Genomic DNA, 26,679 nt, shown 5'->3' with positions numbered 1-26,679 from the left:
CAGACACGCCTAGGCACAGATAGACTGGCATGGGCGCTGCACGTTCCGAGGCGCAGAGCCCGGCGATGCTCACCCATGCGTGACAGTTAGACCCAAAGTGTGGCCACCGACACGCGGAGTGCGCTGGATTTTCAGGAAAAAGCGATCGGGAGCCTGGGGGCCGGGGTTCCCTTCCACTTTGTTGTGTGACCTTGGGCAAGACCTTCCCCTCCGCGGCCTCAGTTTTCTCGCCTGTAAAGTGACGACTGGGTTGGGGCCTCCCAGTAGACCCCAGTGTCCCAGGAGAGGAGCAGGAAGGCGCGTACGCGCGCGTGTACGGGGTATCTCACCGCGGCCCCCAGCGCCCCTCCCTCGGGCTGGGACTCGCCTAACAGGTTGGGGGCCTCGGAGTGGGTGCGGCCGCGCGGCGCTGCGGGACCCCCTCCCCCACACACTGCAGAGCGAGGGCTTGGGCGGGGCGGGACAGCTCTCCCGGAGCCCCGCCCCTCCCCGCCCCCGGAGTCCCCGGACCCGCCCTCGTTTCCGAGCGCGCTCGCCGCCACAGCCATCGCGCTCTCCGCCACTTGCCTGCTCCGCGAACTTCGGAGCGGCCGGCCTCGCCATGGGGGCGTCCTCAGGCCGGATCACGTAGCCGCGGCGACCCCGGAGAGCCCTCGTGGCCCCGAAGCGACGGCGCAGCCCTTCCTGCGTCCCGGCCATGGGCAGCCGCGGCGCCCCCCTGTGTGCGGCGCAGCCCGGGGTACGCGCAGCGGGGTACGAGAGGGAGGCGGGCGACGGGGGGCCGGCGGAGGGCCCGGGACCGAGCCCGGGACGCAGAGGACACTGGCAGGGTGCGCGGCGCCCCCTGGGGGCCGGGCCTGGACCGGAGCGCGGGTGGCGACGGGCCTCCTGCTGGGGGGGCGCGGGCAATGAAGCCCTCCCGGGATGGAAGAACACGTTGCGCTGCAGGTTCGTGCCCAGCGCTCGTAACTTTGTCGAGTGAGTCACTCGGCCTGGGTCGCTCTGAGGTCTGGAGTCTCCGGTGCTGGGTACCGGGGTGGCGCCGCCCAGCGGCCCAAGCTCACTGTCCCCTTCTGCCCCCCCCCACCAGGTGACAGAGGGCGGCCCGGCCCGCGAGACGTTGCAGCTGCTGGAGGTGCCCCCCCGCAAGAGGCTGACCGCCGGGCCCGAGCAGGATCCATGCGGCAGCCGCCCTGCGCCCGAGGGCGCCGGGGCGGGCGCGGAGCAGGGCCACTCGGCTGGTGGAGGCGGCTGGTGCCGCCACTGCCACACGAAGCTCGCCGAGCTCAAGCGACAGGCGTGGAAGCTGGTCGGCGGGCCCGGGACACCCCTTCGGGTAAGTGACCCTTCCTCAGGCCGGCCCCTGGGACGGGTCCTATGCTGTAACTTGGGAGTCTTCGGGGCCCGGAGGGAGGCGAGGTTCCACCGTGGATTTGGGGCCAGTCCCTTCCCTTCTCGGGGCCTCGGTTTCCCGTCTGTTAACACCTTGTGTGTGAGTTGGGGCATTTCATCCTAAGAGGGTCCCACTGTCTGATGGGAGGGGCTGGGTGGGCGTTTCTGCTGCAGATGTCCCACAGCTGGAAGCCTAGTGTGTGTTTGGGAGAGGGAGAAGAGGGGGAGACGGCGGGGCCTCCACCCCGGGCGGGACAGCTCCTGCCTTGCCAGCGGCAAGAGGTTATTCGGTGTGTTGTCGCCCTTGGAGCACCTGGGCCCCCAGCCAAGTGTCTGGAAACTGCACACCTGGGGCAGGAGGGCTTGGAGGGCCAGAGGGTGGGCCAGCTGCTGTGAGGGGGGCCCCCTCCCTGTCCCCTCCCAGGACCATGGCTAAGAGTTGCGTGTGGCCCACAGCCTGGGGCTCTGCCACTTTAGGCGGTGGCCACCCATCTGGCCCCCCAGGCCCCAGACCCAGCTGCCAAGGTGTTGGCCAGGGGAGGGCGCTCTGCCGACTTCTGTAGCCAACGGGCTTGCCCTGGTCTTGGAAGGAGCAGGGACCATTGTTCCAGGAACAATGCGCTCTGGAAGTTTGCACAGCCTGGGAAGCTGGGGGCTGGGGGGGGGGGTTCTCCAGAGGAAGCCCTTCCCGCCCGACCTGCAGCCTTTCTGAAAGCTGTCCTGGGAAGTAAGCCTGCATAATCCCCATTGAATCTAAATATAGTTCTCCGAGGAGGCCCTGTTGTCTGGGCGAGACCCCGGCCTCCTGGGGTCCAGCGGTGTTCCCCGCGGCATTGGGAGTGGGGATGTGAGTCTGGCTTGTGTCCTGGGCACCCTCGCTCTGCGGTCAGGGGAGGGGGCCTGTGGCCCGTCCTGGGGTGGGGCTGCACGCTCCCGGATCTGCTGCCCTGAGCAGGGTGCAGCCTTGCCACGCTCTGTGCCCCACATGGCCTGAATCTGGTTGAAAAGACGTGAGAAGACCTTCACGGCCCCAGGAGAGGGTGTTCTGGGCTAGACCCCTGGGGCCCTGACGGCCCACAGGGCCATCTTACTACCCCGTTAGGGGAAATTGAGGCCAGAGAGAGCAGAGGCTTTAGTGACTGAACTGGGTTTTGCCTCGTGGTGCTGGACATGTGGCCGGTGGGTCGCAGGTGGGCAGGGGATCCTGGTGGAGAGAGCTGCAGGTCACACCAGTCGCCGGTGGATTCGGGGTCCCTCATCTGGAGGTCTCAGTGGTCGTTTCCTACAGACAGCTCATCAGGGAAGGCCCTGGACCACCCACAGTGCTCACCTTCCACCTCCCCTGGCCTCCCCGAGTTTGGCGTTTGACACTGGGTACCCCTCAGTGCCAGGTGAGGGCTCACCCCCTTCCCCAGCTGTCCCTGGCACCCAGCGGCCTGTTCACGCAGCAGACCAGGGTCTCTGGCTTTGTTGATCTCTTTGGCCCCTTCCCCCGCTGCATTTCCTCCTTTGTCAGATGGGGGTAGCCTCCAGGGGCCCTTCTGGGGTGCTGTCCAACCTGTAGGGTGCTGTGCCTGAGGAAGGGAGGGCCCCGTCATCCACTGTTTCTCCAGAGAGGGTGGGAATGGGCCCAAGGGGGCTGCAGGCCCTTGGGCTGAGCCACCCGGGCCGTGGGACATGGGACGAGGTGGCTGGGGCCTTGGCGGGTGTCATTGTCCTGTGTGACCCAGGCTGATGCGCGCACAGCCTGCAGCCTCACCCGGCCTGCCCCAGAGCTTCCTGCAGGGCAGGCTGGGGAGACGGTGCCCGGGATGGGCTTGTGCAGCTGCTTCTGCTTTTGGTTTGCGAAGGAGGCTGGGGCAGCCGGGGGGACCCGCGTGTGCCCGGCTCTGGGTGAGCCCCAGGGGGGCCTCCCAGGAGTCTGGCCCGATGGTCCAGGGGCACTGGGCTCTGCTCTGAGGCTGACAAGGCACTGGAATGTAGTTTGTGGTCTAGAATTTTCCCTAGGGCCCTTTCCTGTTTCTCATCGTGAGGAGATGAGCTTTGTGAGAACAGTGCTTCAGTTTACAGAGAACCTTGCTGGCTGTCATCTCACTTAGTCCCATGCTTGGGGCATCTGGGGAGGCCCCGGTCCGGAGGTGGCTTGCTGGGCTCCCCTGGCCTGGGATGAGGGTGGAGCTGGGACCCCAGCCTGGCTGAGAGGCCCTTGCCCCTGCGGTCCCTGCCTGGTCTCAGGTGGGAGGGAGCCTTGCAAGGGTCGAGGGACGGCCACCCCATCCTCTGCCTGAGGCACCCTGCCGGGGCTCGACTCCCCGCTGGCTTCTTGCCCACCCTCCTGCCAGCTGCCAGCTCCAGGCTGGGGCCTTGGGCAGCTTCGCCGAGAGCTCGTGGCCTCGGGGTCCCTCTCTGTACCTGGGGCCGCCTTCGCACCCCTTTCACGGGTGTGTTGGGCCACGTCTGGCACAGGCTGGCCCGTACGCCTCAGCCCTTGTTGCTTTTGCTGGGATGTAGGCTCGGGGGTCATGCTGTGCCCAGGTCTTTGGTGCCCATGGGAGGTGGGCAGGCGGCCTGGGTGGAGGGCCCGCCTCCCCCTTGCTGCCTCTGCTCCCTTCTCCCTGCGCCTGCCTCAGTTTCCGCACCTGGGCAGTGAGGATGACCGTGGTTCCCGCCCAGGGACCTCATCCATGCGGAGCAGATAGGACTGTGCCCCCTGCTTTGGAGCCCCAGTGTCCCTGGGGGCCGTGGGGGAGGGAACATGCTCTGCCTGCCCAGCTGGGAGCCCAGAGACCGTCCTGCCTGAACTGGGAGGGGCGGTGGGCCTGGTTGTGGAGGGGATGCCAGGCTGGGGCCTCTGGGCCTCCACGGAGCCACCTCTGCTCTCACCAGGGCCCAAGGCCTTGTCTCTGAGTGACCCCTTCGGACCTCTGCGTGGCCTGGAGCACGCCCTTCGGACTGTCCTGTGGCCTCCACGGGCCGCTCCTCCCGTGGGCCCCGCTTCAGATGCCCTGCTTCTCCCCAGACCCCCTCCCCCTGCCCCAGCCTCCCCAGGTGGTCCTGCCAGTTCCCTGCTCTGCTCTCCCTGCCCCTGCCTCTGAGAGGCCTCTGCTGGGAGCTCCCAGAACCCCCCACCCAGGGACCAAAGCCAGGCCTTCCTCTCCTCCACGACTGAGTGCCCTCCAGCTTAGTACTGGCCACTCTATCCCCCGAGTCAGAACCTGAGGCCCCAGCCTTCCCTGGCAAACTGGTCACCAAGTTCCTGCAGGCCCCTGTCATTGTCCCCCGGCCCAGCCCACCCACAGCTGCCCGCCCTCAGGGCAGCCAGAGGGGACTCTCTGAACTGTGGAGCCCTCAGGAGGGTCCCTGGCCAGTCCTGGGTCCTGCTGTCCACCTGGGCCCTACCAGACTGAGCCCAGACCGAGGCCCCCCGAAAGGCACAGCCCCTGGGCACAGGGCCCCTTCTTCACTGAGTGGCCTCACTTTGAGCTCCTGGCACAGAGCCTGGTGGCCCTCCATGTGCAGTGAACCTCTCCTCCCCTCCCCTCCCCCGAGCTTTCCCTCCCCCACATCTCCACCGCCCTCCCAGAGGCTACCCCTGCTGCCACCTGGCCCCGCCTTTTCTGAGCCCTTCCCACACTCCACGGCCACTGTGTGGTCTCTGTGGCCAGTGTGCTACCCCCAGGCCAGGAGCTCTGTCAGGGCAGGCATGGGGTCTGGGTCACCCAGAAACGTTTGTTGAACGACTGAGTGAGCAGATCTTGCCTCGCACACCCTGCTGTGTTCACCCCGAGGGCTGCTGGACTGGATCTTGGCTCTCCCCGCCGCCCCATATGAGGCCCTTGTGGAGGATGGCGGTCCCCAGCCCCTTGCAGCTGTGGGGGGCAGGGATCCTGCTTGGGGATCTGCTCCAGCTGCCGCCCAGACGCGTCGCGTGGAGGTGGTGACTCTTCTGGAACCCGTGCCGTCCACGTGTCAACACGGCACTGAATTGATTAGTGCTCAGATGGGGGAAGTGATCAGTTCTCCTTTCGATCTTGGGAATCTCTCGCTCACCCGAACAGGGGGGTCTCGTCCTCCCTCACCCTGCGAATTCCAGAACCACAGCCCACCCATGCAGCCCCAGCACTGGTTCGTGTTTTTCGCCAAGCTGGACAGCGAGTCTGAAGGCTGCCGGGAGGCCGTGGGCTCACCCCGGGCACAGCTCGGGGTGAGTGACCAGGCTTCTAAGGCTAGAGGCCTGGAGACCCTCCCATCCCTCTCTGGGGCCTGGCTCAGGAGTGGTGGGCCTCTGTCACCACCCCCAGGACGCCTGCGTGGTCTGTCCCCACCACCCCCAGCTCTGACCGCACTGGTATGCCACGGTGGGGTCCTGGGGCGGCAGGGGCTTGGCCCAGCTGGTGCTGGACATTTGCTACCTGGGGTCACAGTCCCTGGGCCCGTGTCCCCCATGCTGTTTGGAGCCTGGCCTGAGCTCCGCCAGCTTCTGGGGGGGCTCCCCGGGGCGGGGCGCCTGGTGTCAACAGCATTCTCCAGCTGAGCCAGGTGTTGGCAAGCCCCAGAGGCAGCTGGGAGGTGTGAGAGGGGCCGGTGCTCCCGGGGGCTGGCTGCTGGGCACTGTCCCAGCTGGTAGGGGACTGATGACTCAGCCGGGGAGGGATCAGGCCGCGGGGACCAAGCCTGGGCGGGAGGAGGGAGGAGGCCGGTCAGGCCTGGCCTTGCCACCTGGCCTCTGCGAGACCTAGGCCGGCCCCTCCACGCCCTGCCCTGGCCCCCTCCTCCCTAGGTGGGCGGTGATCTAGCTGGTGTCCCCTGCTGTCCCTGGGAACTTCCTCTGGTCCCATCCGTGTGCCCGTCTTGGGTCCTTGCTGGTCTGGGGTTTCAGGGAGTGAGGGTGGGCAGTGGGGGCGGGACTGAGCTTCGGGTCCTGAGCACCTGTCCTCTGAACGTCAGCCGGAGGCGGAGATGGGGCTTTGGGGGCCGGCTGGGGTCTGGGGTAGGGAGCTCCTTGAGGGGAGTCCAGTTGCAGTCAGCACTGGGGCTGAGCAGGGGAGTGAGTTGTGGTGACTTTCCTCACTGCCTCTCTGCTGAAAGGGGGAGGGTCAGGGTGTCACCCCTGTACCTCGGGCTGCTCAGTGCCTTTCCGGGGCTTGTCTTGGTCTGGCATGGCTTAAGGGAGGGGGTCTGGGGCCTTCTCAAGGCTCCCTCGAGTGTCCTGAAGGGATCCTTTACTTGGCAGTTGGAAGAGCTGGTTGTCGTCTTGAATGGCAAGGAAAGTCTAGTTTCCTTTTTCCTTTGCCTGCCAGGAAGCTCACAGCAAATGCAGTCTTCAGCTTCCACCAACCGCATGGGCCCTTTCTCACACATCTGTGGGAACTGATCGTTCCTAGCTGCTCTAACATGACTGTCTCTAGACACGTGGTTTCACTTCCAGTTTATGCCGAGTAATTCCTGGAAGCCACCGCAGTCTTTGTGCAAGAAGGTGCGGGGTATGAATAAATAAACAGGATGGAAGTGGATCGAGTGTCCCTCAGTGCGTCTGGCCTCCGTCCACTCGTCTGCTTCCTGGGGAGGGGGAACCCGTGCGGTGGGGGGTGGCATTCAGGGCCAGGCTGTCCCCTGTCAGGTTTCTGGAAGCAGCCAGTCTGGGCTGTCTGGGACCCTCTGGGAGCTGCTCTCTGGTCATGCACCCCTGAGCCCTGACCTCTGAGCCCCGTGATCTTCATTCCCGCTGGGTGGACGCGTGGCGGACAAGCCTCTCTCCCCAGCTCCTGTGGCCCCCAGCTCCCGTGGCCCCATCTCCCGTGGCCCCAGCTCCTGTGGTGTGGTCTCTTCTTGGCAGGGCCTCAGCTGCCCTGTCTGGGAACAGCGTCCTTGGGCTGAGTAGACACTCTGGCCCCCTCTGGGTGAAGGGGCGCTTTCGCTTCTGGTGCTACGTTTTGTGGCCGAGGGACCAATGTGGACTGCAGGGCTCCTGGGAGGGCTCCCCGGACTCATCTGGTCTGGTCCCTGCCCCCCTGGGCAGCATCCCAGGCTTCGGCTGTGGGCGCTGGGTGCCTGGGGCTGGTGGATTTACGGTCCTACACGGCCCAGGGACAGGCTGCTGTGTCCACCTTGGGTGGATGTCCTCGCACCGCCGTGTGCGTTCACCTCTGATCCCGTGTGATGGATGCTGGCCTGCGCAACTGCCTCCGTTTCCGGGTGGAGCGTGCCGGGCGCTGGCCCTGCCCCGTGCCCTGCTCGGGGGTGTGGGCTGCAGAGTCGGCTCCTTCCGAATTGCCCCGTCCTAGGCTCCCCGTCGCCATCCTCCCCCACACAGCCTTGGTGCGAGGCCACAGCCCAGTTTTGCTTCCTGGAATCCCCGCCAGCCCCACATACTTGGCCTGTTCAAAACCCGTCACCAGTGAGCAGGCCTCTGGGAATTACGTGCTTAGCTCCACCACACCACGTGCCAGGGGAGGAAGTAGCGGACACACGGGTGTGAGTGACTTGCCCGAGGCCACGCACCCTGGCTTCTCCATCTCTGAAGCCTGTGCTCTTAACCAAAGGGCCCTGGGAGGGAGGGCTCTGGAAGGGGGCACCCAGGAGGACCTCCTGGAGGAGGTGGTATTTGATCTGGGCTGGAATTAGCCCAGAGGTGGGGTGAGGGTCTCCAGGGGCGGAGCATCAAGAGCTCGAGGATGGGGTTGCCCGGAGCACATGCGGAGACTGTGTCTTGGGTGCCCTGTAGGGTGACAAGGGGAAAGCAGGATGAGGTCGAAGGTAGGGAGGTGGGGTGGAGTGCAGTCGCGCTCCAGCCCTGGAGTAGAAGTGGGGCCTGGGGGGTCCTGGGAAGCCCTCCGATAAAGAGCCGTAGTTCCGGGCTCTTCTGGCAGCCTTGTCGGAGGGGCTGGTGGGCGGGGGTGGCCCTGTGTGCAGGAGGACACGGTATCTGGGGCCACCTGGGGGCAGGGGCCCCATTCAGCTTCTTCACCTGCTCCTTTTGCCGGGACTCAGAGCCTCCCAAGTGGCATTGGGGGCCCTGGCCATGGCTGGGCTTGCGGGGTGCGATCTGCCACGGCCCGTTGTCCAGAAGAGGAAACTGAGGTCCACAGGCTGTGCTCGCATCCAGAGGTGGACTGTCAGACTGAAGGCTGTGTCCGGCTGGGCGCCAGGCACCCCCTCCCACCCTGCGGCGGTGGACAGTCAGACTGAAGGCTGTGTCCGGCTGGGCGCCAGGCACCCCTCCCACCCTGCGGCGGTGGACAGTCAGACTGAAGGCTGTGTCCGGCTGGGCACCAGGCCCCCCTCCCACCCTGCGGCGGTGGACAGTCAGACTGAAGGCTGTGTCCGGCTGGGCACCAGGCCCCCCCCCCCACCTGCGGCGGTGGACAGTCAGACTGAAGGCTGTGTCCGGCTGGGCACCAGGCCCCCCTCTCACCCTGCGGCGGTGGACAGTCAGACTGAAGGCTGTGTCCGGCTGGGCGCCAGGCCCCTCTCCCCCCCTGCGGCGGGTGTCCTGGTGGAGCTGCTTCTCCACCACCCTCACCCGCTGAGGCCGTCCTGCCTGTCTGGCCTTTAGCCCCCCGGGCCCCGCCACCCTTGTGTGGCCTCGTGTGGAGGATAGAGAGGCCGTTGAGGGGAGGAGGTCTCAATGAGCTAGTGTGTGCCCCGAGCTGCCCAGCTGGCCGGTGCCTGGCACAGGGTCTTGGGGATGGGTGCTGGGCAGCGCTGGGTGGGCCAGGCTGTGGCCCCCCTCCCCTCCCCCCGTGTCAGCTTGGGGCCTCAGAGCTGCAGGCCGGGGTGGTCTCTGGCGGCCTGGGTGGCAGAGGGAGGGTTGGGTTTGGGTCTCCAGGCATCTCACTGGACCCAGCAGGTCGTGGGGCCTGGGGCTGGGGGCCGGGCCCCTGGTGAGGCCCTGGCTGGGTGGGAGGGAGGGGGGGAGGGCCTGGGATGGCTGCGGTGTGGCTGGAAACCGAGCCCGCTGCACGCGACCTGGGAATGTCCTCGACAGCAGAGCCCGGGAGGGCAGCGCCCGGCCCGGCAGCCAGGGGTCCCTTCCTGGACCTGTTGTCAACTCCGGAAAAGGGGGCCGCGCGGGGTCACGGCCCAGCTGCTTTGTTTGTGGAGAGAAGGGAGGATGGGGCGGAGGGAGCTGTGGCTGGTGGGACCTTGCTCAGTGCCTGCTTGTCGAGCCTGACCGTGTGGCTGGCCTCTGGGCCCATGTGCTCTCCTAGCCGCCCTGCCAGTGGGTGCCCCCAGGCCTCCTTTTAAAAGACGGGGTGATGGGGGCTCAGAGAGGGTCGCCTCATAGGCCTGCGGCCAGGGGGCTTTTCTGAATTGGGGAATAGAGCCCCTTCCCACCCCCTCCCGGGGGGCATCCGTGGCGGTGGGGTGGGGGGCTTCTGGACAGCTCCCCTCCTGCCCTGCTGGGGGACCTGGCCAGCCGGGCTGGGGAGGCCTCTCCTGGTGGTGATGGTGGGGCAGCGCGGCCCCCTGCAGGGCTCCCTCACAGGAGCAAATGGAAGGATTACTTAAAGCAACTTGGAGACCCAGAAACAAAGCGAAGAGTGAAAGAAGTCATCATTTTTAAGTGCGGGGAGGCTCCCTGAAAGCCAGGCAGCGTGCAGGGTAGGTGGTACGCGATGCTAAGTTGAATCAAATTAAGAAAAACAGTTTCCAAACGCAAGTGAAATATCTGTTTGATTAGACCACAAAGAGGAAACTAAAAGTAATATTTTGCAGCAGGAAAACTACTGTCTTTCTGAAGGTGCTGGGCTCTGGAGGGGAGGGGTGGGTGCCAGGCTGCACGGTGGCCGGGGCTTTCAGGGGTTAAAATTCTGGAACTTGGGCCTGTGGGCCCTGGAGCTGCCAGGAGCTGCTCCAGGGCTGGGAGAGGAGACCAGGCCCGGGGGAGGGAGGGCTGCTCCTCCCAGGTGTCCCCCAGCTCCCCGCCCTGTGCTGGGGTCTGAGGATTGTGGGCTGCACTGGGGGGAAGGGGCGGCTGAGGAGTGGGGAGGGGCCTTTGTCTCCCTGAGGGCTGCCCAGGGGTCGGCAGGTGGTGTGGAAGGTGCCGTCACCCCTCACCTTCTGGGGCGCAGGGTGCCCTTCCTGGGAGTGGCCCGTACCAGCTCCCAGGAGAAGCCCCCTCCCTGGAGCCCCGAGTGCTGGGCCAGCAGCTGGGGGTGGGGATCCTGGCTCTAGGCCTGTCCTGCCCAAAGCTTGCGGTCCCCCGGCTGGTCCCTCCAGCGAGGGCTGTGGTTCTGAGTGACCAGCGTGCAGTGACTGTCCCAGGCTGCTCAGTGGCCCAGCTGCTGCCCGAGCGCCGCTTTGGCCCCTGTGGTGGGCCAGCCGCTGCTGCCTGGCCTGTCTCAGGGGCTCAGGGTCCGCTGGGCTCTCCGTGCGGTCACCCCAGGCGGGTCCCTCCCCCTGTTGGCCTTTGCCATCTCACGTGTGTGACAGGAGACGGGTTGGAGAGACGGGCCTGCCCCACGCCGGCAGCCCCTCGAGGCCCGGGGGATCAGCCAGCCTTCGGCAGTGATGATGGGAGGGTCCCCCAAGGGGTGGGCTCGGCTGCCATTGCTGCAAGGGGGTATTTGGCCCCTCAAGGGGGCTTTGGCCATGGGGTGGGCCAGGGTGTGTTGGGCCTGGCCCTCCTGGGAACTTGTGAGGCAGGACTCGGGAGACCTGGGGTGGCCACGAGCGCAGAAACCCCCTCAGTTGGCTCACCGAGCAGGTGACCGGGCAGCCCTGGGCGTGTCTCCCTGTGCGGGGTGTGCTTGAGCTAGGGGGGCCCTCTCCCCCCAGAGCAGACCCCTGTGGTTCCCACGTAGGGCTTTGATGCTCAGAGCCTGAGGCCTGGGGCCGCTGGGGCCTCCCTGGCGCCCCACCTGAATTCCTCGGGACCGGCTGGGGGCGGGGCTTGGGCGGGGGGCTGCCGTGGCCGCGCGGTGGGGGTCTGGTGGGGGCCCAGGGCCGTTAGCGGCCCCCCATGCCCTGCGCTTCCCACTTTCCTTCCGCCTCCTCCTGTGCAGGCCGTGGAGGGGATGCCAGGGCTCCCCGGAAGCAGAGGCCCTAGAACAATGGGCAGCTGGGCCTGGGCCGGGCGGGGTCTGGGCCGCCTTTCAAGTTGGTTAATGGCTCTAGCGGCCGCCCTCCCTCGCCCTCTCACCAGCCCACCATTAGCTGCCTCCCGCTGAGTGGAAAAACCAGAGTCATCAGGGCCGGGCCTGGAAAACTGGCGGGGTTGGGGGTGGGGGATGGAGTGACAGCCGGCCCGTGGGAGCCAGGCGTGGCTGGGCTGCCGTCTGGATTCCATCTGTGGCCCACGGGCAACACGAGTGGGGTCCCCGCGGCGTTTCCGGGCCTCCCCGGGGCCCCACGGGGGAGCAGCAGGCGGGGGTGGTGTCGCTGATTGGGACCCGACACGCTGGGCGCTTCCGAGGCTCTGGGGCCTGCCAGCCCCTGCTGGAGAAAAGCCAGGCCTTCCGGAGCGGCCCGTAAATCAGGTAGCTGGCAAGGCCTGGCCTGGCTGGGGTCACGCCGTCATTCGACCGGGCCTGCGTGGGGGCACGCGAGGGGGCAGCTCTATGGCCGAGCCTGCCGGGAGCGCGGGGCGGCGCGGGCACACCCGGTTGGACGCGCTTTGCTTTGCTGCGCTTCACAGGTGCGCTGTTTTCTGCGAGCGGAGGCCTCGTGGCAACCCCGTGTCCAGCGAGTCTGTCAGCGCCGTTTTTCTGACAGCGTCATTTTTTAATCCGTGCTCTTTTTTAACATTAAATTGTTTCTTTTAGACACAGTGCTACTGCACGCTGAAGATTACAGTGAGGTGTAAACATAGTTCTTATAATTGGGAAACCAAAACCTCACGTGACTAGCTTTATTTCAATACTCCCTTTATCGCGGTGATCTGGACCGAAACTGAAATATCTCCGAGGTCTGCCTGTCCTGGGGACACAGAAGCAGAGCGATGCCCTCTGATGCTGGACCGGCAGAGTGGACTTTCACGGCAAGGCCACCCTGTCCCAGCTGTCACCCTCTGGAGCCCTCCCAGGCGTCTGTGGACACTGGTCAGGCTGGCCACAGCTCAGGCTTGGGGAACCCTGCTGGGATGAATGAGGTGCCCCCTTCTGCACGGTGCTTACGGCTTCTGCATCTGAGGGTTTGGGGAGGTCGTAGTCCTTTTTTGGCCAAGAGGGCCGCTGGACTGGAGCCAGGCCTTGCCTAGAACCTTTTGGGAGAAGTGTGGCCAGGGAGGGGGGAGGGCCCCGGCTCTGCAGATTGGCAGCGGGTCCAGGCTGTGGTGATGGGGAGGGATGGGGCTGGCTGAGTCCCCCAGCTGGCCGAATTGGAGACCCAGGCCCACATTTGGGGTTTGCTCTGTCAGGTAACACTGGGGAAGTCCTGGGTGGTCACAGCCACGGCTGGGCTGGGCTCGTGCTCTGCTGAGGGGATGTCCCAGCCAGGCACCTGTGGTTGGGGCTTGCCCCTCGGGGAAGGGGCAAAGATGCTGAGGGGCTGGTCCCAACATAGACCCAGAGCCCTGCAGGGCTGCCCCAGGGAGAGGCGGAGGCAGAGCCTGGTGGGGGGTCGAGGTGCAGGGGCTGGGCCCCGGGAATGGGACTCTTAATAGCTTCCCTCCAGTGAGTTTCCTTCTGAGGATTGGCTCCCTCCTCTTCTTTCTTCCAGAGATGTCACCTCCTCCAGGAAGCCCTCCCTGACCTCCAGGCTAGGCGAGGACCTCTTCTGGGCTCCCCCTGGCTCCTGTTCTTAGCCCTCTCTGGTTACCAGGCTTGCAGTTAGACCCGTGTGTCCCCCTCAGTGCAGGCCAGGGGGTGGGCTGCAGGGACCAAGTCCATGCCCGGGATGGAGCTTGGAGGCCATCGAGCCTTGCCTCCTGTCTCTGCTGGCCGCGCTCAGCCTCTGTCTTCCCGTGGACTTGGAATCACCAGCTCGGCCCTGTGGAGCAGGGCTAGAGATGCCGCAAAGGCAGGGGGAGGGTCTCCAGCCCCCCAGCCCCACCTCCACTGGCTCTGGAATAGATGTTGCTTCCAGCCGGGGCCCTGGTGCTGGCCGCCCCCAGCCCGCCGTGGATGCCTTGTTCTGCCGGCCCCCTGGCTGCTCCTCGGCCGGGCGGCCTTGGCTGCTGGCCGCACGTCGGGGAGCGTGCAAACGCCTCCTTAGCTGTGAGCGAGCGTGGTGGTGACGGCGGGAGGAGCTGGGCAGTTGTCGAGGGCGCCGCGAACCTCACTCTCAAGCCCCGATGATATTTCCTGCTGGGTGTGTGCTGACGACACAGCTCGGGGCTTATTAGTCAGCTACGGATGGTGCGGCGGCCGCCACGCACGCTGGCCTGGCGCCGTGGACGTGAGGGCCAGGCGGTGAGTCCTGGCACCCAGGCACTGATCCCTTTGTCCCCTGTTCCCCCAGGACCCGTGCCTCTCCGCTCTGCTTCTTGACGAGCTGCCTGCGTGTCGCCCGGAGGCTGAGCGCCGCTGTGACGTCTGTACCACGCACCTGACCCAGCTCACACGGGAGGCTCTGCGGCTGCTTCAGGCGCCCGCCAGCCGCGAGGACCCTGATGCCCCCCATGGAGGCCCCGGACTCATGCCCCCCAGCCCCGGTGCCGCCACCGGCCCGAGGGATGGACCGGCGCCGGTGGGCCCGGTGGGGCGGCAGCTGGGCCGAGTGGGGCCGGGCAGGAGGAAGGGGCTGGGCTGGCCGTCCGGGCCCAGCGTCCAGGTGTCAGTGGCACCCGCCGGCCTGGGCGGGGCACTGAGCACGGTCACCATCCAGGCCCAGCAGTGCCTAGAGGGCATGTGGAGCGTCTCGAGGGTCAACAGCTTCCTGCCACCGACGTGCCTGGTGAGTGCCCGGGGCGCAGTGGGCTGTGGGCCCCCTGGGACACCAGGCAGGACGCTTACAGCCGGTCAGGGCTGGGCGCTCTCCGGGGCTGAGCGCCCAGCTCAGTGGGTGCCCTGCAGCACGGCTCCCCCTAGAGCAGGGGGGCTGTGCCTTTTGGAGGAGGCCCCAGACATTCCCAAGGCCCTCGTCAAGTCAGCCTACGAGGTCACTGGGGGGCAGGGTCCCTTGTGTACCATGGAGCGTCGCTTCCACCTGGTACAGGCCTGTGGTTGGGGACGGTGTGGCCACTCTGAGAGCACAGGTGGCGCCGTGGGCTGATGGAAGGGCCCTGTGGGCTGCTGGGGCAAGATCAGAACGTCATCCAACATCTTCTCCTGGCGACTCCCTGTCCAGGCTCTCCTGCCTGGAGCGCAGCAGCCCTGGGTGACACAGCCCTGCCCCCTGGACAGGTGACAGAGCCTGGAGGGTAGCGGGGGGCCTGCAGGTGGTGGGGACCCCGTTCCCGCTTACACGGGGCCTGGCCTCTCAGGAGCTGCCTCTTTTTGGGTGACTGCGGGATACCCCCCTCCCCGCTCCGGGGCTCCCCTCCTCAGGCCCACCAGATTGTCACCCACAGCAGTGGCATAGCTTCCGTGGAACCAGCTCTGGGCACCAGGGGTGCCGGGGGTGCCCCAGACCTGGGCTGGGTGTGCCCAGGGAGGGCCCCGCGGCCTGAGATGACCCCAGCTCCGGAGGGTGGAGCTGGGGGCCCGGCCCCGCCTTGGTTACAGGGCTTCTCTGGTGGGAGTTTCTCCCAAGTGTCCTCTGTGTCCCCCCAGTCTTCCTTCTAAGAGAAGGCGTACCGGTGGGGGGACAGTCGGGAGAGGGTGGGTTATTGGATCAGGGGTCTCCTGGGACGCTGGAGGGAGTTGCTTTGGGTTTGGTGGTACATGGGACTAGGTGTGCTGGGCGCCGGGAGGGCCTTTCCCCAGGAGGCCCAAGCCCTGCACGACATGGGGGGGGTGGGGTGCTTTCTCCTGGGGGCCCAGCCGTGCCCGGAATAGGGGCTCACCAGGCGACAAAGTAGAAGGGACCCTGTAAGCAGAGGGTGGTGGGGAGGCCTTACTGGGAGACAGAGCTGGGGGTGGGGTCGCGGCCGGGGGGGAGCAGGTGGCGGTGCGGCACACGTGTGGCTGTGTCGTCCGCCCCCCGTGGAGCCCCAGGGGCAGGGAGACGGGCGCGTGGCTGTGAAAGCCTTTCCAGTCGCCGCAGCGCCAGCCGCACCAACTCGCCCAGCAAGTGTCTGTGAAGTAGAGCGCGAGGCAGACGTCTCCTGGGGTCTCCGTGCCCCCTGGGGCTGTGGGACATGGAGGCGCGAGGAGGGCCCCCAGCTCTTGGGGCAAAGTCCGTACAGCCCCTGGGCGGGACTGACCCCCGCCCTGCCCCGCCCCGCCTCTGGGCTTGCTGGCCCCTCTGACGGCACCGAGATGTGCTGGCTGGACGTTGCTGCCTCCAGGGTGGCCCTTGGCGAGACCCTGCCCTTGCTGGGAGCTGGCCCCCTGTGACTCGCTGCTGGAGCTGGGCCGCCCGAGGCTGCCCTGTCCTTGGGGCCTCCCTGGCCCTCAGTAGCCTGGGGTGCACGGGGGGCTCCCAGGAAGAACTTCTGGGTCTGAACTAGCCTCCAGTTGGTGTGACAGCGCCCCCTGGGTGTGGCCTCACCGTTTCCGACTCGTGCGTTTGTTAAGTCCTGAGTGACGTCAAGGAGAGGGAGGCCAGCCTCTGCCGTGCCAGTCCCATGGTGCCTCCTGGCCCGAGAGCTGGGCTGCCCGGGAGGGATGTGCCGAGGGGCTCGAGAGAGCCGGGCGGCCTCCTGGAGGAGGTGCCATTGAGCTGGGCCTGGAGGGAAGTGTCAGAGACGGTGGGCCCAGCGAGCAGTATATGGGGGCAGAGGAGGCTGCTGGGAATGGCCAGGGGGCTCCTTACCTGGGAGGGAGCTGAGCGCAGTCTTGCAGGTGGAGAGACGGCTTGGCCGCGGCTCTGAGGGCTCCAGGAGGCGGAGGGGTGGGGTGAGCGGAGGTGGGAGAGGGCGGGATGGCACAGCGCCCCAGTGCAGCCTCCCTGCGCTGTGGTGGGCTCACTGGCCTCTAGCTGGGCAGCCCCGCCGGTGGCCTGCACACCGTAAAACGTGAACATTTAAGGCTCCCTGTTGGTTTTATGTGTGCATTGATTGCGTTCAGGGTGGGTGGGAGTGGATTTATAATTAGACAACGGTCCTGGCGATCAATAGAGAGATTATTAGAACCATAAATAGAACTTTTGGACTCAGATGAGGTAATTTCCCCTGAACCGGGGCATTGATCATTAGAGGCAGCCCTGGAATGTTAAAATACTGCATGTTAGGCTCTAGAATTAAATACCTCCGGAGAGACGTGCTGTGAATCTCCACCACAGCCCATCAGCGGCCCTGGGCGCCACAGTCTCTAGGCAGACTTGGATCTGGGCGGGCGAGGTGGGTGGAAGGCCTGGTATGTTCTAGGCGCTGTGGCTGGGAGCCTGCCCCATGGGCTGCCGGGGGTCGTTCTGTGCGCATGGCTGTCTACTGTCCGGAAGGAGCAGCCCTCAGCCAGCCACGCTGTTGTCGAGACTGCAGCCCGCTTCCCCGTCCAGAGCACAGAGCTCGGCCCTTTCCGGGTCATTCACCTCCCAAGTGTCCAGTGATGATTCCCGGCAGTGGGAGCCGCCCAGCGGGACAGTCGGGCAGTTGCTTTCCAGACTGTGTCAGGCAGAGGCATTTCTGCCACTGTGGGGGATGAGGTGCCCGTGGGCCACCCCAGGTGCTCTGCCCTGGCCTGCTCCACGGGGACACGGCTGTGAACCGTGATGTCTCCCCCATGTTGGCAGGGCCCCGTCAGATGTTCACAGGACATCTGCACTCATTTTACAGCCGATGCCAAGAGATTGAGGCTTTGGCCTCCTGACCCCACGGTAGGCTAAAGGTAGCACCGCCTGGGGCGGCTGAGGGTGGGACTGAGTAACGGGGTGAAGGGTGCAGCTACCTTGGGTCCAGGCTAGCAGAGCCTGTGCGAACCTTCCCTAGTCTTGTAGACACAGGCTGGGCCCTACCCAGGGCCCCACAGTTCGTGGAGGAGGACCTGGAGCAGAGGGTTCCCAGCCTGCCGCAGGGGCTGGGACAGCGGAGGCTCGGCCTGGACAGGGAGGATGGAGGGCTTCCTGGAGGAGGTGCTGCACGCTGCTTTGAGTGGGAGGTGAGGTCATTTTTGGTGGAGCCAGGACTTCCCTCTGTCCATGGAGGCTGGGTGGCCCCGGCTTGGGGACCTGGCTCCTGCTGCCTGTGCGCCAGCCTGCTTGCCTCCCCCCACTTCCTGTGAACCCTGGCGGGGGTCCCTGGTGGGTGCTCACCTGTCCTCGGGGACAAGGCCAAAACGGCGTGGGATGGAGGGAGCTTTGTCCCTCTGACCTGGCTAACCCGTTGCTGGTACCCCCTCTGGGCCTCAGTTTACCCGCCCGTGGAGTGGAAGTTGGACAGATGGGCCCCCACTTCCACGTGAGGTGCTTCTGTGACACGGGGGCGGGACAAGGCACCTGCAGAGGCTAGGACCGTCCCAGCCCGGGGCCCTCTGGGTGACCGGGCAGAGCTTTGAGGGGGCCCGGCACATGCCCAGTGGACGATGCCACCCGTGCCCCCTGCAGGGCAAGATTCAGCTCTGGCCGCCCCTTAGCCACCTCCTCCTCTGCCTCCCCACCTTTCCTCTGGGCACGAAGTGGCCCCCGGAGAGGTATTTGTCCTGAGGAGCTGGGGAGCGCTGTCCTTCACGGGCCACAATCTTGCAGATGTGGAATGCAGGCGCAGAGGGCTCCTAAGGAATGGGTTAGCTTGGTGTTTCCCAGGCCATGCTCCTTGGCGCCCCGGCGCCCCGTCGTGGGCGCCCTGCAGAGAGGCCTGGAGGCTGCCGCGGGGGCCTCCCGGGACGGCGGGTCCTCCTTACGCTTCTCTCCTCATGCTTTTCTTTCCTTGCTGCTGTGGCACCTCCATCACGTTTTCTGTTTGGCCGCCCCCCCCCCATCTGCTGTCCCCGTGTTGTGTCGTGTCGTGTCTTCCCTCCCCCGCCCCCTCGGCTTCTTTGGGCACGTCTGGGCTCTGCTTCCGGCAGGAACCGGCAGCTCGTGGGCCGGCGGAGCCGAGGCGCGTGCGGGACCCCCAACAGGTCAGTGTGGGGCTCGGCCGGCCGTAGGCAGGCTGGGTGGCCTGCACCGTTGCTGGTGGGGCCGGACGTCCTGGCTGAAGGCAGAGATGCCGGCGTGGGAGGTGGGGTGCTTGGGCCCCGCGGGAGTGGGTGGAGAGCTGTGTGGGGCCGTGACCTCACAGCCCTGTCCCCTGCCATCCAGGCGGCCTTGCTGGCCAGCGTAGCCTGGCCAGCCTGGGCTGCTGGACGTGGGCCCCGCCTCGGGCCAGTTGGGGCAGTGGGTACCAGGGGTGTTGCGGGGGTGAGCCCTGCCCCGGCCCCCGGGAGCCCCCGGCCGTGCGCTGCTCGCAGGGGGTTGCTCAGCCAGACCCAGGCCAGGCCCTGTGGGTGACGCAGCTTTTAACATCAGTCCTGTCCTCCACCGCTCTGCTCGACAAAGGAGTTTAGATCTCTCACGGGGAGCACGTATGTGAAGTGACAGAAAAGGGACTGACGTTTGAGGTGAGGGAGCATCGCACGTCACGTGCGTGTAAGGCCGCAGGGGAAGTGGGCAGCGTCCAGGCTGTCGGGGACCTTGGCTGCCCCGCGTCACTCACATTTGCCTTGAGCTCCACAGCTGCCTGGAGGAGAAGCAGCGTCCGGTTCCCGTTATCCAGGTCCAGGCCTGGCTGACCCCCCCACCCTTGTGGAATGTTCCCTGTGAGCGGGTGCCCCTCTGCTCCTGCAGCCCCCCCCTTGCCCTGGGGCACAGGGCCCACCTCCTGGCCGTGAGCTCCGCGTCTCCCTGCCACGCCTTGTGCTCCTGGAGGACAGATTTATTGAACACCTGCTGTGTGCCAGGCAAGGTGCCATGGATGTGGAGGAGACCGGGCAAGTGGAGAGGCTCCCTCCGGGGCCTCCTGATTCCTGGCATGCACTAGGTGCTCATGCAAGCTCGGGGGATCGGAGAATATGGTGCTGGGTAGTTGAGCCTGGCCTTGTTTCTCTGTGACTTGGCAGCACTACGTAGACTGGGGGAAGCTGGGGGAGGTCTGAGGGCTGGGGGAGGCCAGGGAAGGCACAGGGAGTGGCCTGGAGAAGGAGAGGGCTGGCCGGACTGGGTTCTGAGGGGTGCATAGGAGTTTCTGCCCTATAGGCAGATGCGAGGCAGGTGGCAGGGTGTGGTGCGCTAGCACAGTGCCTGGCGAGGGCCTGGACTATTCCCGGTTGGCCCTTCTCTGCCACTGACCTGTCCTTGCAGCCTTGGGGGTGCTGCAGGGGGGCCAGGTGGGGGTGCTTGGCGTCCATCCAGCTTAAGGTTTGGGGCTCCCTTTGAACTTCCTTGGCAGACATGTTTTTGCTGTGTCCCTAGGGGGTTTTGGGAGCTGGTGCTGACCACGGGCTGGGTGGGGTGAGACCCTCTGCCGTGGTGAGGAGGGATGCTGCTGTGAGGTGGCGGGACCTCCTGCTGGAACATTCCTCCTGGGGCCCATGATGGCTTGTGGCCGTGTCACTTGGGAGACCCCGAGGACGCTAGGCCCCCTGGAGTGTGGCTGCCCCCTGGCTTCCTCACAGGCAGGCTCACCAGACAGGCCCCTGTCCTTTCATCCAGGTACAGAGGACTCCCTGGACAGGGCTCAGGGCCAAGTGAAGCCAGAAGCCCCAGGGACCGGGCTGTGGTGCCTGGGGAGCCTTGGGGAAGGGGATGGGGCTGGGGTGGCCGACGTCCATCCCCCTCCAGGGCCAGGTCTGGCCTGGGGGTCCAGGGCCCGACGCGTGCGCGTAAATGTAATGTACAGTGGGCGGATCTCAAGTCTGCCGGCGCCGTCCTGGGGCGCTTAATTACCTTTGTGCTCCGCTGTGAGCCTGTCTCCCTTTCCGGAATTTATTTTAGCTAATGAGTTGGAAATGCCGGAGTAGTATTTCAGGTGATGGGAAGACAATGCATTATCACACGTGGGGCAATTAGCGCTCATGACAAATATTTATTGTGGTTCCTTCTCAGTCGTGCCTCTGGGTGCTCCCAGACGGATGGCCCAGGGGTGAGGGGGTGGTCCCTGTCCGTCGGTCCTGACCACTGTGGTCACTGTGTTTCTGGAACTGGAAGGGGGAGGGGCTGGAAAGTCCAGTCCCTGGCGGGCGTCTGTGCCCGCCTCTGCTCCAGCCACTCCCCGAGCCGGCTGGTCCCGCGCGTGCAGGGCCCAGGGAGCTTGCTGGGCTCCGGGGTGCACGGGCCTGCTTCCCCGGCTCCCCGGTGAGGGACGGGTGCCTGTCCCTCATGCGGGCTCCCTGCTTCCCTCCAGGCTGAAGCAGCGGTGGCCGCGGTGGCGGTGGCAGACACAGTCCGGGACGGCCCCCCGTCTGTGGGCCCTGATGGCGCGTCGAAGACGTGGAGCCGCGGCGGGGCCTGCACCACGGCCCTGGTCACCCCAGCCCCAGGCATCCCAGCGGGAGCCTCCACGGGCCCATCAGCCGCAGCCTCCTTCTTCCTCAGGTACGTCCTCCTGGGGCAGGCCCGGGGCCTGGCTTGGGGGCAGCCTGGGCGTGGACAGTGTGAGGGGGCCTGGGGACCTCAGCCCCTGGCCTGGCAGCCTGTGGGCCTTCCCGGGGAGATCTGTGGCCTTGCGCTGCCGGCAGTCGAGCAGAAGGGGAGCTCGCAGCCGTCCTTCCGTCCGTCCGGCCTCTCAGGGCGCCACATCGATGGCAGTGTGAGTGGAGGCCTCTCGCCCTGGGGGTGGGGTACAGCCAAGGACAGGGTTCGAACTCTGCCGCTCCGAGCTGTGCAACCCTGGGCAGGTCACGTAACCTCTCTGTGCCTCAGTTTCCTCAGAGGTGCAGCGAGCTGATGTCTGTGAGGCCCTGAGAGGACGCTGGCCCAGCGAGAGGACGCTCAGCCGTGGGTGGTGGATGTCCTCGGGCGGCCCTGAGCCAGGGCCGGCGGGAGGGGGAGGGTGGCCGTGGAGGGGAGGCAGAGGAGGCAGGTCTCAGGGCAGCTGTCCCTGCAGTCGGGGAGCACAGGCGTAGAACGGGCCCGGGGGAGCATCCCTGGGTGACCGAGGAGGCTGTCCTGGGCGCCGGCTGTACCCACACCCCGCCTACCGGGCTCCGCCTCCTGGGGGGCTGCTGGCGCACCCCCTCACGGCTCTGCTGTCAGGTCTGGCTCCACCGGCAGCAGGAACCAAGTGGGTCCCCGTCCCAGGCCCGAGCTCCAGTGCGCAGGGCCGACCGGGCCCCGGTGTTTGCTCCGTCCGCGTCCCCGGGATGCCTTGCGTGGCCCCGCAGACACCAGGTCCTGGGCCGTCGGTTGGCGTGGACGAGGCCTGGCAGGCCGGGGCGCTGCGTCAGCAAGGTGCGGGGTGCGGGGGAGTGGTGTGTGGGAGCCGGGGGTCCCTTCTCCCACCTGCGCGCCCCCCGGCGATGCCCTTGGGTTCCAAGCTTCCCCCTGTGGTGTGGGGAATGCAGGATGTGCCGGTGGTAATGAGCGGTGATGGCTGGCCCGGCACGGGTCACTGTCCCATTAGCAGCCCCTGCGGGCGCTAATCTGGTCCCCTGATCCCAGGAGCCTGCGCCGCGTCAGCTTGGCCCAGTGGCGGGCACACGGTGGGGTGTTGGGGGGCGCCGGGCTGGTGAGCACAGCATCGTGGCCCTGTGCGGGCTCACCACCCCAGCTAGGTGCAGAGAGCCCGGCTGGGACTCTGTCTCCGGGGCAGGTGGGGCCTGCCTGGAGGGCCCAGGAGCCCTGTGGCAGGGGACGAGAGGGGCAAAGCGGGCCTCGGGAGGTGTCCTGGCCCGGGTAGGCTCTGCCCCTGGGCTTTGGGCAGTGACCGCGCTCCATCAGGCCATGCTTGCTGGGGGATTTCAAGCCTGAGACCCTCTGAGGACGAAGACCAGCTCCGGGGGTCTGGGCGCCACACTGGCTCGTTAGCAGCCTAGGGCCCGCAGGAGGGGTGCGCCTTTTGTCTCCAGCTGAGCTAGGCTGCCTCCACTGACCTTGGGAAGTTACCATAGAAACAAGCGCTCAGGCTGGGGGCTGGGGGCTGGGGGCTGGTTTACAAGGCATGGGGCGGGGGTGGGGTGGGGGGGGACACTGCCGGCTGCCATTACTTCCAGCCTGTTGGATCCCCCCAGTCACAGCGGCTTCCGGAGGGTCCTGGGCCACGTTGTGGGGTGGGTGTTCCTGATGGGAACACCGTCTCCAGCTCGTGCCTGATTTGGGCCCGAGACCCTCTGCCCTTTGGGGCTGTGGCACCCTTCACTGTTGGGGTGAGGGGGGGTGCTCTCAGCTTTATGTGCTCTTCTTTGCTTTGTGGGGCTGTGGCTCAGAGGGGAAAGGGGCTTGTCCAGAGTCCCCAAGGACCAGGAGCCGCTGGACCCCGGGGGGCCTCGGGCACGAGCTGAGCGCATGTTCCGTGCTCCCACCTGCATCCCTCACTGGGCATCCGGGGGGCAAAGCTGACACCCAGCCCATGCCCTGCCCCTCGGAAGTTTCTGGTAGTCGGGGTGGGGTCTGTCAGCCTTTGACAGCAGCATGGAGCCTTTGAAGGAGCCGAGCAGTGTCGCAGGACACAGGCTTTGAGGGTTGAGTAGGAGTCCGGTGTTTGCCAAGTGGAGACGGGATAGGGTGGGGTCAGGATCTGGGTTCTCCACCGGCCCTGAGCACTCCCTGCGGGCATGCTAGCCGCGGGCCTTCCCGACCACCTCCGAGCCCCTCACCCTGCTGTGGGCGAGCCAAGGTGGGGGTGATTCTGTGGGTGGCTTGGTGCCCAGGGTCTTGTTACAGGGCGTAGGGCACAGGGGTGAGGCCCTCAGCTGGGCTGGGTGGGTCGCTCGGGCATTGCAGCCACAGCTGTGACTGAGAGCTCAGCGTGGCAGCCCCCACCAGAGTCCTGGAAAGGCTGGGCCGCCAGTAATTACATTTTCTCCGGAGGCTCTGGTGACCTTGACTCCCCCTTCCCGAGTCCTCGGGACGCTGTGTGATGTCCCCGTCCTTCCTGTCTCTGCAGCCTCTCCTCCCCCGAGATGCGTCCGTTAGCGCTCTCTCCTACCCGCGCTTCTGGGCCTTTCCGGGGCTCACCTCCTGGACCCCTGAATCTAGATGGCGTGGGAAGAACTGCTGGGGGTCTTCTGGGCAGGTGCAGGGCAGGGCGAGTGGTGGGTTCCTTCGGCGACAGGAGCCCCCTGCACTCGTAGGCACCCCCGCCGCCCCATTGCAGCCTCAGCGGAGCCCCCTTCCCCACGTCAGCCCGGGTGCCCAGGCCACGGAATGTCAGCCCGGGTGCCCAGGCCACGGAACGTCAGGTGTGGCACCTGGCAGAGGCCCAGAACCAGAGCGGGTGCTGCCCAGAGGTGCATGGGCAGGAGGGCCCCGCGGAGAGGTGTCCCTCACCGGCAGGGTGCGTGAGGCAGCTTCGTAGCCGCAGCGTGAAGTTCCCAGGTGATGTGCAAAATGCAAGCGGGCCATGGCAGGGAGCAGCGGTCCAGGTCAGGGCTGCTAGGACCTTGGGCCTCGGCCTCGGAGGCGTAGGCCCCCTTAGCAGGCAGCTCTGAGGGGGGGATGCAGGCGTGGGGCGTGGCATGTGGCATGTGGCTTGGTCCGCCGGCCTCCAGGCGGCCCAGGCAGGAAGCCCTGGGTTGGCCGTAACTGACCCCCACACACATCCAAACAGGCCCGTGTGTCTCCTCAGGGTGATTAAGGACCTCACCGTCAAGGCCAACTGCCTGTGAAATTACCTTCTTGTTTGGAAGAGGCAATTTTTCTTTGTAAAATGGCAAATATTTTCTTTTCTGTTTATGTGAATTAATGACCCGGGCCAGTGAGCCTGGGGAAAGGCCTCTGGGATTAGGTGAGAGGGCTGGGGGCTCAGAGGGAGGTTGGAGGAGCTCGGTCCCTCCCTCATTCATGAGTTCACTCCCTCCCTCCGGGCCCCATCCTGAGCTTCCCTGTGTTCTAGGCCTGGGCTTGGCAAAACCCTGCCCTCCAGAGCCCCCACCTGATGGGACACAGCCGTGTGAACTTGTGGCTCAGGCCGTGGAATGGTTCCCGTGGTAGCAGCAGGCACAGGGTTTGGGGAAGCCCAGTGTGGGGGCATCAGGGAAGGCTTCCCGGGGGAGGTGTCCTCTGAGGACGAGGAGAGCTGTGCGTGCAGGTGAAGTTCCTGCTTTTCCAAGTCTCCTCTCTAGAGCCAGACCACTCAGACGTGCCCACCCGCCCCCTGCAGGTTCTGCCTTGAGCACCCCGCACCCCAACCCTGCTCCCCAACAATGCAGTGGGTGTTCAGGGTCCTGAGTGTGGTGCCTGTGTGTTCTCTTAGCCTCTGTGAAGCCTGGCATCACTTCCTCCCCCACCCTCACTGCCTGGAAACCAGGTCTGTGCACCCAGAAGGCTGGGACCCTCCCGAGACCACCCCCAGACCGTGTGAGCTGAGGTGCAGTTGCTCAGTGGCTGACGGGCTTGTCCCGGTTTTGAAGGGAGCTGGATTTCATCACAGGAGACAGTGCTGTCCCGAGGCCTCTGAATCATGCCCGGTGAGGCAAGCCTGTAAGAACAGAGACCTGGAGGGCTGGGCAGGCTGGGCACAGCTTCTCAGCTCCCAGCCCCGCGGGGGCTGACCCAGGGCCAGGGAGGGAGGAGGGGGTGCCCCGAGTTAGGTCAGACCACGGGGCAGAGACGCCCAGCCAGTACCGTTCCAGCCTCGTGGGGCTGGCGGGACTTCAGATGGCTCCGGGCCCAGCCTCTGTCCAGGCGAGACCTGGGCGTGTCCAGCGGGGAAGGACACCTCCCTGTGCTCTGCTGCTGGGACCTGAGGGTGACGGAGGGGGCTGAGGTCTGTGCCGGACACCCTGGTTCCTGAGAGGGTCACAGAGGGTGCAGAGCCGTCTGTGGCCTTGAGCAGCAGGCAGAGCACTGCCTTCTGGTGTCCTGTCTCCCCCAGCGCCTTACCCGTCCTCCTGGCCTTCACGTCCCCTTGAGCCTTGGGGGGTTCAGGGTGGCCCCACCCCAGCCTCGGGGACCCTGGGTGGCCCTGCCTGACCTAGGGAGGAGCGGGGAGCCAGCTGTGACGGGAGCGGGGGACACACCTCGGCCGTGGTGGTCTGCTGACCTGTCCAGTCTCCTCGAGGGCCCAGCCGGTGCCTCCCAGGACAGGCCGGTGCCGGGCAGTCCCTGTGCTGCCCTTCCCCCACGTCTTGGGGACTTCTGTTCAGGCGGTTTTGGGTTTAGGGCACATGCGCTCAGGCAGGAATCGGGGCCGCGTCTCCGGCTGAGGGCCCCGGCCCGAGTTGTCCGGGCAGCTCGTGGGTTCCGCTCACAGGCCCCCGCCCCCGCCAGGCGTGCACCGGCCGCCCCACTGAGTTAGGAAGGGTCCGCCCCGCACCGTAGATTACTTTTATTTTCCTTGATGACACCTCGCTAGGAGGAAAGCCGTCCCTGGGGTCTCTTAAAAGACAGCTCCTGTGAAAGATGAGAGGAGTTAAGCAAAACACCGGTCGCTGCTCCAAGTGGGAGGCGGGCTGGGGGCCGTGTGCCCAGAGGGTGCAGGCCCTCCTGTCGGGCCCCTTTGAGGGGCACAGGTGAGACTCAGGGGCCTGGGGGCTTTGGGAGAAGGAGGGCGGGCGCAGCAGGACCGGGAGAGGGGCAGCTGGGCGGGGCGGCGGGGGGCTGCCTGCAGGCCTGGTGGGCAGCTTCTTTCAGCCCTGAGTTGGCCCTACTCTGACCTCCAGCCCCTTTCGCCGGGAAGGCGGGCGGGGTGGGGGGGCTGACGGAGGCCTGGGCCATCTGGAACCAGGGCCGCCTGGACCCAGGCCCGTCTGTGTCACCTGTGCTGGGTGCCTTGAATGCGTTCGCTCCTCAGGGCTATACAAGAGGGCCTCTGGTGGTCATGTCATCCCATGTTAGAGATGGGGAAATCGAGGCACAGAGAGGCTAAGTCACCACGTGTGGGTCACACAGCCTGTGAGTGGCTGACCCCAGCATGTGCCGTCCCGCCCCAGCTGCTGAGTTGGGGACTTGGGGCGGCAGAGGGTGGGGGAAAGGGGATGCCCTCAGTGCGGGGTGTGGAGGGGGGCCGGGGTCCCGTGTCTGCCTGGGGCCTCTGTCGCCTGGCCTGTACTGGCATGGTGGCCCCAGCCCCGGGGGCCCCTGCTTGGCTGGGGGGGAATGACCTGTGGCCGTGTAGCCGCATTTAGGGTGGGGCGGGTGGCAGGACAGCTCTGAGGACCCGCACCCGCCTCTTCTCCCTTCCCCTCCCCTCCCCACGCCTCCCGCCCCTGCCCTCTCCGCCCCTCCCCT

General features: G+C 66.2%; 1 protein-coding gene across 3 annotated transcripts in view; it reads left to right on the top strand.

The window, feature by feature from the left end:
* The first annotated feature begins 555 nt into the window (after positions 1-555).
* The window catches only part of KIF26A (kinesin family member 26A), a 39,811-nt gene continuing 13,687 nt past the window's right edge, over positions 556-26,679 (top strand). The window contains exons 1-4 of one of the 3 annotated variants that reach the window (XM_060149841.1): positions 556-739; positions 1,091-1,336; positions 13,795-14,229; positions 20,696-20,886. In XM_060149841.1, the coding sequence (XP_060005824.1) occupies positions 698-739; positions 1,091-1,336; positions 13,795-14,229; positions 20,696-20,886 (914 nt within the window). In that variant the 5' untranslated portion in view covers positions 556-697. Of the gene's footprint in view, positions 740-836; positions 949-1,090; positions 1,337-11,753; positions 11,865-13,794; positions 14,230-20,695; positions 20,887-26,679 lie in introns of those variants that run through there. The other 2 variants (XM_060149926.1, XM_060150016.1) reach the window with 2 other exon arrangements.

The sequence above is a fragment of the Lagenorhynchus albirostris genome, chromosome 1 (assembly GCF_949774975.1).
Source record: "Lagenorhynchus albirostris chromosome 1, mLagAlb1.1, whole genome shotgun sequence".
Taxonomy (NCBI): Eukaryota; Metazoa; Chordata; class Mammalia; order Artiodactyla; family Delphinidae; genus Lagenorhynchus; species Lagenorhynchus albirostris.
The sequence above is the reverse complement of the archived record's forward strand: the minus strand, read 5'-3'. Positions and strand labels throughout refer to the sequence as shown.